The sequence below is a fragment of the Carcharodon carcharias genome, chromosome 15 (assembly GCF_017639515.1).
Source record: "Carcharodon carcharias isolate sCarCar2 chromosome 15, sCarCar2.pri, whole genome shotgun sequence".
Lineage (NCBI taxonomy): Eukaryota > Metazoa > Chordata > Chondrichthyes > Lamniformes > Lamnidae > Carcharodon > Carcharodon carcharias.
The window spans coordinates 43,377,940-43,394,641 of NC_054481.1; the positions used below are offsets into that span (position 1 = coordinate 43,377,940).

The following is a 16,702-nucleotide window of genomic DNA, read 5'->3' on the forward strand; positions in this document are numbered from 1 at the left end:
ATTTGCTTCATTGATTCAAGTCCCAACCACCACCCCCCCAAAAAAAGACCCTGTCCAATTAACATAGTAGCTTTTTGGAAGCAACTGCAACTAATTTTATATTATGGTAAACAACCTGAAGGGTTAGAGTTTGAGTGAAGTGCTTTTATGAAATAGCTCACTCCATTTTGAATTTCTGCCTCAGATTGCTTTATCCAGGAGAAGTCACTTTTCATCTCTTCCTGGTTTTAAAAAAAAGTGATCCCCAACAAAAAGAACATTTTTGGCATTGTTTTGTTTGTATTCAGTCCAGAGATTTTTTGTTTTGCTGCACACTCAAATTTTGGTGATGAAAACATTTCACTCTCCCAAACAGTCCCACTTCAGAGACTTTAGCACAAAATCCGGGCTGACGTTTCACTGCAGTACTGAGGGAGTGCTGAACTGTTGGAGCTGCCATCTTTTTGATGAGTCCTCAAACCAAGATCCTGGTCTGCCCCCTCAGGTGGGTGGAAAAGATCCCTGGCAGTGTTTCAAAGCAGAGCAAGGGAGCTCTCCCCAGTTTCCTGGCCAGTATCTATCTTTCACCCAGCATCATTAAAAGAGATTATCTCATCATTGTAACATTGCTGCTTGTGGGATCTTGCTGTGTGTAAACTGGCTGCCACATTTCCTGTTACAACAGTAACTACACTTCAAAAATACTTCATAGGCTGCAAAGCACTTTGGGTGTCCTGAGGCTGTGAAAGGCAATATATATTACTAAAGGAATATTATTAAAGGATCAGAGCCTCACAACAGGAATCTAATCTGATTCTAAAAATACTTACTCAATACTAGGTCTAATGTGAAATTCAAATGCATTAATGTCAAATTTGAGTGATGTTTGCCACCTGATGTATAAGTAAAATCTTGTTCTTCACTTTTTCAGGTTATTCGCACCTATCAAGCAGCCTTTATCCTCCTTATATTCCGCTCAGCCACTTGGAGCACCCGAGCAATGGCAGTCCAATTCTAGCCCAGCTCAGCCAGCATAGCCTGTTTGAGTCTCAGAAAGGTCAGTGTCAATTATTTGTTCACGCATCTCTTACTTCATCACTTCCCTCTTTTTGTCCATCAAGCTATTCTGAAATTGGGAAACTAACCCATTGGTGCTTTGATTGGATAAGGTTTGATTTATGAATTGCTCCAGAATGGAAGAATAATGGACCCAGACCTCTTGTTCAATGTCATTTGTTACCATTCCCACCTGGTTCCATCTGTAAACCAATGCTTGATGAACAGTATCTTTCATGGTTGGTTAATAAGTCCAATGCGATAATTCTAGTCTGGCAGACTGTCATGTGGAACTGACGTCAGGATTTTAAGAAGCCTTGGTCCATGTAGCAATAGACCGCCTGGAGCCGATTAACAACAATTATTGACTAACATCCAAAATTCTTATTTATGACCAGAGGATGTAAGTCTTTTTCATCCAAGAAAGAAATATTGAAAGGGGATGCAGTCTAAATCTTGAAATGCTGGAAATCACAGATTATGTCGTTGTAGGCAGATCATTTAATTGGGGCTGTGCAAATGGAAGGTAAATGGGGCAAATAACTGGCAGGGCTCAAGTCCGGTAGACCAGAAGGTATTTTTCTGCCTAGAGGATAGTAGATGTATGAAGAAACACCATGTAGCTAACAAGCTGAAAATAAGAGTTGTATGTCTATATGGTTTAGAATGGAATTGAAAAATGTAAAGATAGACAGTTGATACCTTCACAAATAATCACTAAGTTCCAGTTCTTTTGGTACCTGGGGAATCTCATCAATGTAAGCAGTCAGGGTCGAATGATATGGATTGCAATGTTAGATTGATGTCCTGGGAATCCTGCTTGATGACCTTGGGGAATAGGAGTCAGAGAAAATTAACAGAGCATTGACATCTTGGAAGCCAAACCTCTGATTAGTGACATCTCTCCAGGAGATTAAGCAAGTTGGGGAGAGACTACATTAGCGTGGCGTATGCAAGGTCTGTTTAACAGGAGGAAATCTAGTGGGGCAAAAGGCCTTTTCTGATTGTATATTTATGTTTGATGTATAGTTTTGGGATTCAGATAAGGCCGTAAGCCAAAAGGAATTGAGCTTGGCAAAGTCTTTTCATGATCTGGCTTGACGTTCTAAAACCCATGTTTTTAAATGAATGATTTAATAATGAAACTTATACAGTGTTTTGCATGGGTGAGTTGTGAAATCCCTCTGTAGGTAGCAAAGGCACCTTACTATAGGTGCTTTGTTCTATTAAGAATGATGATAACATCAGTGTTTATGCAAATAATATTTTGCTCAGGGCCACACGTATTGTTGGCAATGGTGTCCATTGTTTCTCAGTGGGAGCATATGCCAAGATCTGTTAAGATAGTTTGCTTCAGAATGTTTTAACTCGACTTCATTGCAAATGCTATCATTTAATAGTTAGAAGTGCAAATCCCACGAGAATTGTACCATTCGCTGGTTTATTGAGAAATACTTGGTTCGAGATTCTTGCTCACCCACATTTAACTTTCCAAATTAAAACACTAACGCGTCCAATGTTAGTTTGCCCTCATAAAATATATATTTTCCCCCCATTTTGCCATGGAATCAAAATGCTCATTTTGAAGATGGTGACACTGAGGAGCAGGAAAAATAAACTGGATGAACAAGGGAAAAAAAATTAAACATTAAAGGCAAAGCAGATGAGTCAGCAACAGAAACCGAATGATTGGTTAATATTTTGACTGGCACCCTTGAGATTAATTTATCTTTCTCATAAATCTGCTGTGGATTTCCAGCACTTTTCAGTTTCCACTCAAAATTAGTCTAGGTTGTGTAGATCTCCTTAGGTGATATTTTAAAACTTATATCATTTACACTCCCCAAATATTGAAGGGATGGATAATTGGAGCAAAGTGGTATTTTTTTTAAATCATTAAGACTAGAATCTTAGAAGGTTAAGAAATGCATAAAACATGCCTGCCGGCACAAACTGGGCACAGGGAGCAATCACTGTGCTGGAACAGCTAGGCCTGAGGCCTGACCAAAATTGGGCCTCAATTATATTAGACCAACAAGCTGAGGACACCTGCTGTGTATCCCCAAGCAGTTTGGCAGTGAAACAGATACCAATTTTAGGCTGTTGCTATGCTGGCAGCAGCCCTCGAGTAAGTCCCAGAAGGGGAAGCTAAATTGTAATGTCTAGATTTAGGGGAAGCAATGTTGCTGCTCCAGGCTCCCTGGGAAAGATTTTATTTTGAAAAAAGCCAACTTACTTTTCATTGCTAGCTGAAGGACCCTGAGTGTTGCACCACTAACTAATCCTGGAAAGGGATTGTTTCACATTGGACCCCTAATTTACATATACAAGGGGCCTAACACCTGTGTTAGGTGTCTGCTGGGATGCTGAAACAAATGGACCCCCCATGAATTTAGGTGGGATCAACTCCTGTACAGGGCACCCCACTGCCAAATTGGCATAATCTGTGACCAATACATTTTTATTTTATAAAGTTTTATGCCCAATAAATGGGCACAACACATACCAATTTCCACCCTTCATGCCTTGATCAGTATTTCTACAAACAGTAGTAAGAGTGATTGGGATCTCAGTGCTGTACATTGGAGTGGATCTGCGGACTTCAATCAAGTATGAATTTTTCTGGAATTGACTATACTTTTTCCAAAGACTCAAAATTGACAGGAGATTTATTGGAAACCTAACTGCTAGTAGGAAAGCAAATGTATCGCATCCATCACTGACTTAGTGTTGGTGAAGCAGCTTAAGGACACAAGGTATCCTTGGCTAGTCATTTGTTACAGCACCTCAGATAAAGGAGCACACTAAATGTGAGCCTTCCCAGTAAATCTGAAAAGGAGGAAAATGTGAATCCAGTTATTTGTGTTCTGCTATACTGAAACACAGGGTTGAACGAAAGATCCACATTAAGCTCAAGATTGGAGCTGCCTCCTGTATTCCTTATGTCCTTTAGCTAGAAGAATGGAATCATTTGGGCTGTAAACTCTATCCATGTTCATTGATCAATGCCAAGCTGTGATGAGAAATGAACTTTTTGTAGGGAGGGGCTACATCCATCCATCAGCTGAGTATGAATAGAATTCCTCCTAATTAGCTCAAACTGAAGGTCGGCTGAGCAAGGGTTTCACTTGTTGGTTCTGTGACCCAGCCTAAGACATTTTGAAGCCATCTCATATTGGAACTCAACGGTGCTTTAAAAAATGAAAGGCTCGTGTCTGACGCTTAAAGTACAATGCATTATGGAGTGGTCCACACGATCAAGAGTTAATATTTTGTAACATCATGGCAGATTGTCTGTCCATGCCTCCGCCCCAGTTGCGGAGCCTCCTGAGTGATCCAGTCCATTTTGAGGGCCGAGCCTTGTTTGGGGAGTGGGTGGGTATGAAGAGTCCAGGGGCTGCAGCCTCCATGAAATTCAACCCAATGCTTCAGGTAAATGACTTTCTCATCAGAAGTCTGTGATGAAAGGTCATCGACCTGAAACACACTGCTGCGCACTCCTCTGATGTGAATTGACCTACTGAGCATTTTGGTTTCACTTATGCACCAGTTGAACAGACTGAAACCATGACTACTGCACACCGCGAAAGACCAAGGACATTGTTGCATTTTCTATTGAGCTGACTTTCGTGTTTTTGTTTGTTTTTATTACAGATGGCTTCTATTTACACAGCCATGCGGGACAGCCAGCTCTTCATGGCACAGCACACCCTCAAGCCACCATCTCCAGGACAACATCCAATCACACATCAGGTTCTATCCTGCGAGAAAAGGAAATGTGCCATCCTCACAAAAGTTCAAAGGAGTCGGAGAGGTATCCTGCGAAAGACTCGAAAGAGAAAATGTATAGGACTGAGGTAAACATAAGCATGGCTAAAAAGGAGAAAGAGAAGCCCCGGGAAGAATCTAGGCCCCGGAGTGTGGTGGACCTCACACAAGATGGACGGACTGATAATGATAGGAGGATTCATCTTCTTGACAAACCCGCCAAGGTCAGTGAGCATCACTCTACAGTTCTTACCAATCACTCTCCAAACCGGGGCAATGGTAATGGAGAACCAAAGTCTAAAAATCCTTTGCAGACCTTGTCTCTTAGTAATTGTAACAGTGGTTCCAGTTCCTCATTAAGACTTCCCGGCACTGAACAGGACAGATGCTCCAAAGACTCTGTTAAGCATGATGAGAACATGAGGCCTTTGTTGCATGTTCACACAGAAAAGACCCGAAAGTGTGATACCGTGGTGACTTCAGTTGGCACTTTGCATGTTTCCTGTGGCTGTCCATCACCCCACTCTTCTCAAACAGCCCGGATGCCATCTTCTAGCACATTCCCTCCTCTTCCTGTCCATTCCAGTATCTACACAATCTACCCCACTGCCAGGGAGCCAGGAAAGGAACATAAAGTTATTGCACCTACCTTTGTGCCTTCGGTTGGGTTTTATGAGGACAGAAATGGGCCCATTCAGATAGCTTCTCAGGCGAGAGACAATAAAAGTGACAAAAATAAAGACAAAGATATCAACAGAGCAGCTGGTGACAGAGCAGGCACTTTGCAATGCCCCTCTGAAAGGACACTGGTGGATACCTCCCGGTTAATGGTTACACAGGATTTGCCTGTACATCCAGATAGCAAAAGGGTAGACAATACAAGGGAGGAAGGGTCAGTCATTAGGTCCAACTCTTTAGCAATAAAGAGGCCCATGACCTCCGAACTGTTTTTGAACAAACCAGGCCTTAGTCCCTCCGAAACTAGAGACTTACACTCAAGTAGCGCCACGTCAAAAGACTTGGTGAGATCAGGTTTTGAAGTCGATCACAGAACACAAGAGCGGGATCGATTCCAAAGATCCAGTTTGAAGGATCCCTCAAAAGTTTTTAATGGAGTAGATGTCACAAGGCTGCATTTGGAACAATCCCAGCTAAAGCGTTCTGGCACTCCCGAGCCAAAATGGAAGCCATTTGAAATGGCGACCTATGCAACCACTCAAATGGCAGCATTGGCTGCGCAGCATGGCCATGGGAGCAGAGCTGAGGAGGAACAAAAAAAGTCTTTTCTGGACCCAGCGAGCCTGCAAAGATCGGCTGTGGTGGGGAATCCCAGCGAGGTTTCGGCCATGCAGAGTTTAATAAAGTACAGCGGCAGCTTTGCTAAAGAAACATCTGGGCGGCCTGGGAGCGGTAAGAAGAGCCCATTTGGTGGACTCGGGAACATGAAGACTGACTCTAATCAGCACAGTGTTTCGAAGATACAGCACCTGCCACTTCAACAACTGAACAAACAGCTCAAAAAGGACCCAGAGAGGCCAGAGAGTGCAAAATCATTCGGGAGGGATGGATGCGGAACTCAAGGCGAGGTGGAGGTAAGGCATCCACCTGTGGGGATTGCAGTGGCAGTGGCCCGGCAAAAAGACAACAGCAGCAAACCTGGTGCCGGCGTGATGGACAGGGATCGGTCACTCTCTATGAACAGCATGAAAGGTAAGAACATTGCCCCTCAGTAGAACGAACCCGTATTTCCTGACTGAGCTTTGAATGCCTTGGCGCTTGTGAACTCCATAGGCAGAAGTGGGAGTGGAGGGGGAGAGCTTGCAGGTTGGAGGAGCCACCTCATGACTTGGCCCCTGGGCCTGGCCAAGGTAGCTATCCACGGTCGAGGTGGGATGTGGCCTGTCTAGGGTGAGCACCCTGGCTGCCTTCCTCTCTTTCAGGTCTTGTCCAGGCCTGGGTAACCCTGGGGAAGGACTGCACGGTGTCCACCAGTACATTTGAGGCCTCCTGCATCCAGTGGACACCACAGGGACTGGAGGATGTAGTCAACATGGGGAACAATATTATTTAAATTCATTAGTTTATTTTCCTGTTTTATGGTTTTTATTAAATATAATTTAAAAAAGGGGCACTGGTTTTTGGTTTTGGCTGATGGTTATTTTAGGAAAGGTGTAAGCGAGCTCAACTGCCACTCACTTCGTAATTTTTCTTGTAATCCTTTACATTCAACAACAACTTATATTTATGTAGCACCTTTAATGTAGTAAAATGCCCCAAGGCACTTCAAAAAGGCAGTATAAAACACAATATGACTGCAAGCCACATAAGGAGATATTAGGTCAGATGGTCAAAAGCTTAGTCAAAGATGTAGGATTTAAGGAGTGTCTTAAAGGAGAAAAATGAGGTGGAGGTACAGCGAGTTGCAGGGAGACTATTCAAGACCCTAGGGCCTAGGCAACTGAAGGTGTGACCACCAATGTTGGAGCAATCCAAATTGGGGGCGCTCAAGGGGCCAGAATTAGAGGAGCGCAGATATCTTGGAGGGTTGTGGGGTTGGAGGAGATTATAGAGATAAAGAGGGGTGAGGCCATGGAGGGATTGGAAAACAAGGGTGAGAATTTTAAGAACTTGTTTGACCGGGAGCCAGTGTAGGTCAGCGAGCACAGGGATGATAGGGGGAATGGGACTTGCTGCGAGTTAAGATACTGGCAGCAGAGTTTCAGATAACCTCAAGTTTGTGAAGGGCAGAATGAGGGAGTGCAGCCAGGAGTGCATTCGAATAGTCGAGTTAAGAGGCAACAAATGCATGAATGAGGGTTTCAGCAGCAGAAGAGCTGAGGCAGGGGCAAAGTCAGGCGATGTTATGAAGGTGGAAATCGGCAGTTTTGGTGAGGGGTGATCAGAAGCTGAGCTTGGGGTTCAATGTGACACCAAGATTGCAAACAGACAGGCTGAATGTCAGCCTGTTAGGGAGGGGGATGGATTCAGTAGTTAGGAAACGGAGTTTGAAGCGGACGCTGAAAACAATGCCTTGTCTTCCCAATACTTAATTGGAAGAAGTTTCTGCTCATCCAGTACTGGATGTTGGATAAGCAGTCTGATAATTTGGCAACTGTGGAGAAGTCAAGAGAGGTGGAGGTGAGGTGGAGCTGGGTGCTGTCAGTGTGCATGTGAAAACATGGAAGATGTCGCTGTGGGGCAGGATGTAGGGGAGAAATAGGAGGAAGCCAAAGATAGATCCTTGGGGGACACCAGAGGTAATGATGCAAGAGCAGAAAGGGAAGCCATTTGCAAGTGATTCTCTGGCTACAGATAGGTAGATAGCAAAAAATAGAACAAGGTGAATGCAATCCCACCCAGCTGGATGACAGTGGAGAGGCATTGGAGGAGGATGGTGTGATCAACCATGCCTAAGGCAGCAGACAATTCGAGAAGGACAAGGAGGGAAAGTTTACCTTTGTCACAGTCACATAGGATGTCATTTGTGACCTTGATAATAGCTGTTTCGGTACTGAGATAGGGGCAAAAACCTGATTGGAGGGACTTAATCATGGAGTTCTAGAAAAGATGGACATGGATTTAGGAGGCAACAAAAGGTTTGAAGACTTTGGAGAGGAAAGTAAGGTTGAAGATGGACCAGTAGTTTGCAAAGATCGAGGGGGGCGTGGGGGGGTGGGGGGTCAGGTTTTGCCATTTTTAAAGAGTGGGGTGATGGTGGCAGATTTAAAGGAGAGAGGGACAACATCTGAAGAGAGGAAGAACTGTTAACAATATTGGCTAACATGGGGACTAGGAGGGGAAATTGGGTTGTCACCAGTTTAGTGGGAATAGGTTCAAGGCAGCAGGAGGTGAGTCTCGACAGATTGAGCTCAGGGCTGGCATGGGGGGATATGAGGGAAACTGGAGAAAGATACGAATTCAGGGCAAATGCAATAAGGAACGTCAGGAAATTCAACCCAGTGGAATATGGCAGGGAGAGACAAGGCAGAGGCAGATGATCGAATTGTTTCGGTCTTTGTGACAAAGAAGTCCATGAGTTCCTCACACTTATTGTTGGAGGTGAGGATGGAGGGGACAGGGAGAAGGGTTTAAGAAGACAGTTTACAGTAGGGAAAAGGGGTTGGGGGGGTCACCATTGCATTCCAGGATGGTCCTGGAATAGTGAGCAGTCTTAGCAGACGAGCAGGATCCGATAGCGCTTTATTTGGCCCAGCCAGATCTGGCAGTGGATGGCTAAACCAGTTATCTGCCAGATCCTTTCAAGTCTGCGTCCCTTGGATTTAAGGGAGCAGAAATGAAGGCCATACTGGAGGAATGGACATGATGAGAAGGAGTAGTGGCATTACTGGGGACTGGGCATCCAAGTGGAGCCGAGGGTGCAGCTGAGGCAGTTCAGTGATTACAGAAATATTGTTGCAAACAGAGGGCCAAAGGCTAGACGGTTGGAATTTTGAAAGTGCAATTGTAAGTTAATGAGGGGGTAGTTTTTCCAGGGATAGATACAGAAGAGGTTGGAATGTGGAAGGGGTTGTGGGTGGAGAGTGATGATCAGAGATGGCCTTGTCTGTAATTGATACGATGGGACTAACAAGACCACGTGAGATGGCAAGGCCAGGGGTGTGACTACCTGCCTCAGATGAAAATCCAGGCCATTGAGAGTGCGGGTAGCAAAGCATAGGATTTGGGGCTTCCTAAATAAGGGATATTGAGTACAAAAGCAGGGAAGTTATGCTGAATGTTTACAAAGCTCTGGTTAGGCCACAACTGGAATATTGCATCCAATTCATCACTACGTTTTCAGAAAGGTGTGAGGGTCCATGAGAGAATGCAGAGGACATTTACCAGAATAGTTCCAGAATTGGGGGAATTTAGCTACAAGGTTAAGCTGGAGAAGCTGCAGCTGTTCTCCTTGGAGCAAGGGAGATTGAGGGGAGATAATATGATATTGGAACCAACAGCATTGTTTACCAAACTAACTAAACATCGGTTTTCCTTTTGTAATTGTTTAAGTAGCCCAGCCCAAATCAGCCATTTATTTTATGTGTTTATAACTAGAAATAACATTGGGTACTTCAATCTTTCAGCAAATATGAAGTGAAATTTTGGGCTCCAAGTCTAGGTTATGTTATCACCAAGAGCCTGAGGCAGAAGGAATGTATCGTCTTTTTAAGGTTGTTTGCTTACTTGATGCTTATTGAATAAAACCATAATGCTCTGTGTATTGGTAAATATAAAAATTCAAAGTGCCCATGCCTATAGTATTCTAAAACAACTGCTTATTCAGATGTACAAGAGTGTGTTTTTGGTGTTTACCTTGAACTCATTAGCCGGCTGGAATGTGGCTTTCTGTTTGTGCCAAGCAATAGGAGGCTCCTTTTTCCTTTATTTATGAGCGGGGTGGGGGGGGTGGGTGGGTGGGGGCAAAGAATAAAGTAACACTGCACCATTCAACCCAGTATGTCTGTGTGCTAGTCACATGACCCAGTCCTGTCTATCATCAACAATATGATGCGTTTTTAATGTACAAATTGATTGGTGACACAGTGGGAGAGAATAAAGGAGAACACTTCCCTCTCTTTTGCATGTCGTTGTATAGAAATTCTTTAGGCTAGACATCATGTGGTCTGCCGTTGAAATCTTTGTCTGTGAAGTAGTTTCTCTGGCTGTTGCCAAGGCCCAACAGTCCACAGTAGGCAATGGCAACACAGGGAGCTGTTTGTAAAGCATTTCAATGACTAGGATACAGGCAGCTAACATTAAATGTAATTTACTGAGCAGAACTAAAAGCTGCAAACAAGAACTGAATTCTAATCGGCCTTCCAGCCTGTTGCTAGGCGACAAGACAAGCCTTGGGAGAAGAAGTATTAATTTTTTTCTTTCCTGCGTAAGGAGAGCCTGGTAATAATGTTAGCCAGCTAGTGATAAGAGAAGGTTCTGGACTCAGTGAGCTTTAGAGGAAGGTAACAGCAGAGTTTAGATGACAAATCTGCAGTATTGTAAGAGTAAAATGCTGATATTTAGGCCATGGTTGCCTAGACACAGCACTAAGCCTTTCCACTGAGCATGGTAGGTGAGAGGCCTGTACATACTCTTTTACTTTCCTTAAAGACAAGGCTTTCATTCATGGATAACAACAGCAGCCTTCAGTTTTTTGCAGATTCTACAACCACCTGTAGGAATATATGGGGAGGGAAGAGGGAAATTAAAATTGATTATTTTAATAAATGCCATGACTGCTTTAATATCCACACTATTAACCATCTTTTTATTCCGTTAATGATAGGCAAAATTGTAAAATTGACAAAGTGGGGCTCCTGTTAATTGTGTAACTTTGGTTAAATCTTTCATTACCACAAAATGCTGTTCATTAACTCAAACTTCTCCAAAGGCCTAGGCACACATTTTTGCCATTTTGAACTCTGGAGTTCAGTAACCGTTCACGTTGACAGAATAAATGAGTTATACACAGAAATGCATCTTTATGACAAGGCTCAAAATATAATTTTTGCCCCTCAATTCACCACCCACCTCAAAAATTGAATTTTCAAATGCAACACTTCATAGGCCAGGCTTTAGTAAAAGAGGGATCACATTAAATGTAATGGAGTGGAGAATGAGTAAAGCAAATGAAATGTAGACCGTCCCTCCCCACTGCTATGGTCAGGAGGCACAGAACAGAATGGCAGAGAGTACAGTACATATAAGCCCACAACATTGAAGGGCTGGAAGGGATCACCTGGTCAATCAAGTCAGCCCCAAATTCTTGGTCAGAGCATCATGACGAAACACTTCCTCCCTCCTACAATTAGGTAATCTCTCAAGAGAGGCAAAATAAAAATGGAGAACAAACCCTGGGGCCATCAGTACTCTGGTAAACTCCTCCCTGCCCTCCTCAGGCAATGAAAACCAGGTGAGCTGTTCTGTGGTCCTTGGTGTCCTTACAAACACATGGGGCTTTATTTTTAGGCCTCTGTGTAGCCGGAATCTGAGGTGGTAGGGCACTAAGAACTGTGCTGCCGGCCTGCATGACAGTCCCCCAACTCCATCCCGTCCCTGGGCCATTTTAGTGGAGGCAGCATGGGCTCTGATTGGCCTTTCAGTTTTGAGAGCCAGCCCGCCCAGCTTAATTGGATGGCAAGGTCTCCCTATGCCCCCAACATGGGGAAAATCACAGCGAGTGACTGTTTCCCACATGGGTGCCGGCTTCTGACCCATGTTTCACCCTGACAGTGGGGTTCAGAAGTCCACAGGGAAAATCTTGCCCCATGACATTTTACCCATGTTTTCCTGTCCACCGCATTCTTCTAAGTATACATCAGAAAACAAAGCTGTTCTGGTGCCGAGCTCTCCACAGGACTTGTTCAGATAAGCCACACAGAGCTTTAAAAATTGGCTTTTTTTTTTAAACAGGCGAGACTCTTAGACACTTTGATTATTTTAAGACTCTCTGAAATGTTAACTTGGAGTTTATTTGAACTGCTTTTGAGTTTAGGCACCAGAAATATTTTTCTTTCACCACCTGGTCCCAGGTCTTTATTTTTCATGGAGCCTTTCCAAGTCTTTTCTGCACCTTGTATTACCTCTGACCCACCGAAACAACACTACAGCAGCCTATTGATTAACCCTGAAGTACTCGAACATTAGTCCCACCACAACATCAACTTATCCACTTAAGCTTAAATTAATATCATCAAGAAGACTAAAATATTGGTCCCTTTTCTGTTTAGGTACTTCTTATTGTTCATTCATTGTTACGTAATCACAGGAATTTTAATGTCACAATACAAAAATAAAACTTTCAACAACAACTTGCATTTATGTAGCCCCTTTAATGTCAGAGCAATTTATTTAAAGGAGGCTTTTGAAGAGGTGGAGAGATGTAGCATGGAGGGGACATTTGCAGAGTGTAGAGGCGGATGGTGGAGATTGTTCCACTGATACTGAAGGAGAAGGCATACAGTGGACCAGACTTGGAAGTGCAGAGCGTGTGTGTAGGGTGGCAGGACTGAAGCAGATTGAAGACGTGGAGGGGAGTGTGGCCATCGAGGGATTCAAAAATGAGGACAATGATTTTGAAAGTGGCACACTTAGGGACTGGGGGGAAACTAGTGGCTGTTGCCAAATAGAAGCGTGATGGGTTAGCAGGAGACAGTGAGGGATAGGAGGCAGCTGGGGGAGCTTTGGAATAAGTTAGTTGCTGCTGTGATGGTCTTTCTCTGATGCTGTAATGTGCATTCCTTCTACTTGGTGGATCTACTGAGGATCATCTGGTGGGAGCAGACACAGTGTCAATTAGATGGAGGACCAAAAACCAATCCAAAAGTATGCAGAGAGTTTGCTTCTGGCCACTAGATCAACGGAAAACCATTTGAGAAGTGGTTTAATTTGTGGCAGCTTCTTGGTCCTTCCCCAAAGGGTCAGTGGACAAATGCATAATGTAGCACTGAGCCATTCAGAGTGGAATTGTGTCAGGTTCAATCTATGATTTTGATGGGTTAGTTGATTGGAGACATGGTAGCAGCATGGGAGCGACACTCGAGCTGCAGCGTAGCCATGGGTGAGATGGGGGGATGGTCAGAGTTCTGAACCTGGCTGTTATTGGTTGACCCCTGTCAGCAATACACACAGGCAGGCGCAGGCTGAGGATAGGGTCAGATTTAGCTTTACAATTACACGGCACCACATACGTCCAAAAATGCCCTGATTTGTCACCTTGTCTAGGCCAACACATGCTGGGCAAGGTAGCAGAGCGAGACCCATGCGCAAATCTGATTAATGCATCCTAAAAAGGAGGGTGAGAGGGGTGGTGGGGGGCTGGCACTAGAAATAAATTCACATTCGTGACTGTTATGCCTTAGACATTGAAGCTTTGATATTGACTCCCTCATGACTGGCAAGAAGGAGCCAGAATAAGTAGTCGCTGTAACAGAAACACCATGAATATGCAGCCTTCAAAAAGCAGCCTGGGTACTTCTCTCCGAGGCCGAATGTTCTTCACAGGACCTGGCATTCCAACATTGTGACTTGCTCGATTATGTGTAGGCATGAACAATGGATTTTAATGATTCAAATTCAGATTAAATTGAACTGTGGCAATAAAGAAGCTGGGGAGAAATCTTCCCTTTGGTTTTGTTATAAAGTAGATAGATTCTGAATGAGAATATAAAAGCAGTGGAAGAGGGATGTGTTTCAAAGGGCAGACACCAATAGGCATTGAAACCCAGAGGCTCGTCTTGTGTAGTTAGCCACAATTGCTAAAGGGCTGAAGTACAAGAGAATGTCTCCATAAATATAACATAGTATCACAGAAAGTAAATAGCAACAGATTGTCAGCAGGCCTGTGACACCAGGGGTAGAATTTTTGGATCAGCGGGCCCAGGAGCGGCCGGGTTACGGACCGCCGACCGCAATTTCACGCTGGCTGGCCAATTAACAGCCAGCCAAAAAGGCTCAGCGCTGCCAGGTTGGGGGGGCAGGAGGAGGGTGAGTGCTGAAATAAGCGCGGGTGCGGAATGAAAGCTCCCTGAAGGCAGAGAGCTGCCACAGGAAGCGGACGAATTTAAAATCAATAAAAGCAGAATTTAAAATTCTGAAAAAAATGTCCACATCTCAGAATGAGTCACCTCAAGAGACGGATGCTGAAAATTCTGTCCGAACATTTTAATGTTTTTTTTTAAATTAATCCCTTGGATGAGGCTTCCTCAAAAAGGCGAAGGACGCCTGGCCGATTCACCCATTGGGCGGGCAGCGACAAACCGCCATCAGTTGTGACTTTAAGGGCCTTTTAATTGTCGGTGGGCACGCTGCCAATTCTCATGGCGCTCACCAACTGAAATATCGTGCGAATGGAAAATTCTACCCCAGGACATTGGGGAACTTAGAGAAACCCTCTTTACACTGCAGGTGTTAGGAATGTGGAATTCCCTGTCCAAATCATTGTAGAAGCAGAGTCTATAAATACTTTTTAAACGTATTTGAAAAGTCAGGAGGAACTTTTTTATGCAGTGAGTGGTTAGGATCTGGAATGCGCTGCCTGAGAGTGTGATGGAGTTAGATTTATTTATGGCTTTCAAAAGGGAATTAATGGATTCATAAAATGGTTGCAACAGAGAAGAAAGCCATTCAGCCCATCATGTCTGTGCTGGCAAATCGCCTAGTGCCACCTAGCGCCTTCTCCCCATAGCCCTGCACATTCTTTCTTTTCAGATAATAATCCAATTGTCTCTTGAATGTCTCAGTTGAACCTGCCTCCATCACACTCTCAGGCAGTGCATTCCAGATTCCAATTATTTGCTGCATGAAAAAGGTTTTCCTCATGTCCCCATTGCTTCTTTTGCCAATTACCTTACATCTGTACCCTCTGGTTCTCAATCCTTCACCAATGGGAACTGTTTTTCTTTAGCTACTCATGTCAGACCCCCTCATTGTTTTGAATGCCTATCTCAGCTCAAATTGTACAATTATCTGAAAAGAATAAATTTGCAGGGCTATGGGGAAAAGGCAGGGGGAATGACTGATTTGCTCTCGCAGATAGCTGGCATGGAGATGATGGGCCAACTAGTCTCCTTCTGTAACCATTCTATGATTCTGTGATAAAAATGGATCAGATTGTTGTTTGAAAAAGGAATATTGAAGGGCATTGGGGAGTGAGGAAGAGACTAGTACAAAGTAGGTGGTTCATAACGAACTGTATTGCTGAAACGTTCAGTGATTCCATATTGTTCATTTGCTACATTTAAGACAATGTACAAATGACCCTGCTTCAGTGCATGTTTATGTAATTAAAATTGATTTAATGAGAAGACCTCAATGATTCTTGGATGGGCCTGCTTTTGATGGTGTTCTGCTGAGTTACTGGGACTTACGAGTAAGACTGCGTCAATTAGTTGGTTAACTGGGTGACAATGGGAGCTCGGAGTGGAATCTGTTTACTTTGTCCACCATCTTTTGCAAATTGCGGACTGGAGACACAGCACAGGAGTGACCCGTTTGTCAGACATTGACCCTTGATGAGAGTTGTACATAAAGGTTATGCTGACCCTATGGTAACTGGGATTTTAACTGAACCTTTTAGACCTATTAGGTGTGTTGTGAGATTATAGTATACCTATCAAGCAAAAGAGATTATGTCTTCATGGGGAAATGGTAGAGTTAATAATATTTTGCGATAATATGGTTGTCCACATTTCTTGACCCTTTAAAAACACCACAAGCTGCACATGAAATTTTCATGTCATCAATCTAATTGGAAGAATTACATCTCAATCAGGTTTGGCAGCAGTTTTTAAAGTTCCTTTCATACTTGTATGGATGATGTTTGAAAATGTCTGCAGCATGTCACTGAGATTATGGCGTTCTTATGAGGTACGATATTCCTTCTTCCTTCCAGGGCCCGGGCGCACCGACGAAGAGCGAGGCGACGACCGGCATCGCCATCGTGAGGAACGCCTCATTGCCCGAGAGCAGGAGAAGCTCTTGAGGTAAGTGAGCCAGAACCTGGCAGAAATACTCCCAGCGCCACAATTTGCCATCTCAATGCCTTCCCTCAGAATATGGCTTTGCACATTTGGACCAGCCATATTGGCACAGCACAGGCATAACTGGGTCAGGCCAGGCCATTGGCAAATTCTAAAAGAAGGCCCACCACAACCTTCTCAAGGGCACCTAACTATGGGCAACAAATGTGCCCTGTAGGTTTTTTGTCCTTTACCCTGACAATAATATATGAAAAGTCTATCATATAGCATGTAGTTCCTGTAAATGTGACACCTCACCACATACTTCCCCATCTCATTCTGTTGACAATACCCCTATGATAATAAAACTCCACAGCCTCTAACTCAGCTTGGTTCTGTGATATCACCCCTTTCTTCAGGACTTGAGCACACTATCTTGGCTG

At 43.9% G+C, this 16,702-nt stretch overlaps 1 protein-coding gene across 7 annotated transcripts in view; it reads left to right on the forward strand.

Annotated features, from left to right (window-relative positions):
• The window catches only part of tnrc18 (trinucleotide repeat containing 18), a 161,728-nt gene that overhangs the window by 71,907 nt on the left and 73,119 nt on the right, over positions 1–16,702 (forward strand). For all 7 annotated transcript variants that reach the window (XM_041205765.1, XM_041205768.1, XM_041205767.1 and 4 more), the window contains 3 exons: positions 911–1,036; positions 4,690–6,513; positions 16,193–16,283. In XM_041205765.1, coding sequence (XP_041061699.1) covers positions 911–1,036; positions 4,690–6,513; positions 16,193–16,283 — 2,041 coding nt within the window. The remainder of the gene's footprint in view (positions 1–910; positions 1,037–4,689; positions 6,514–16,192; positions 16,284–16,702) is intronic.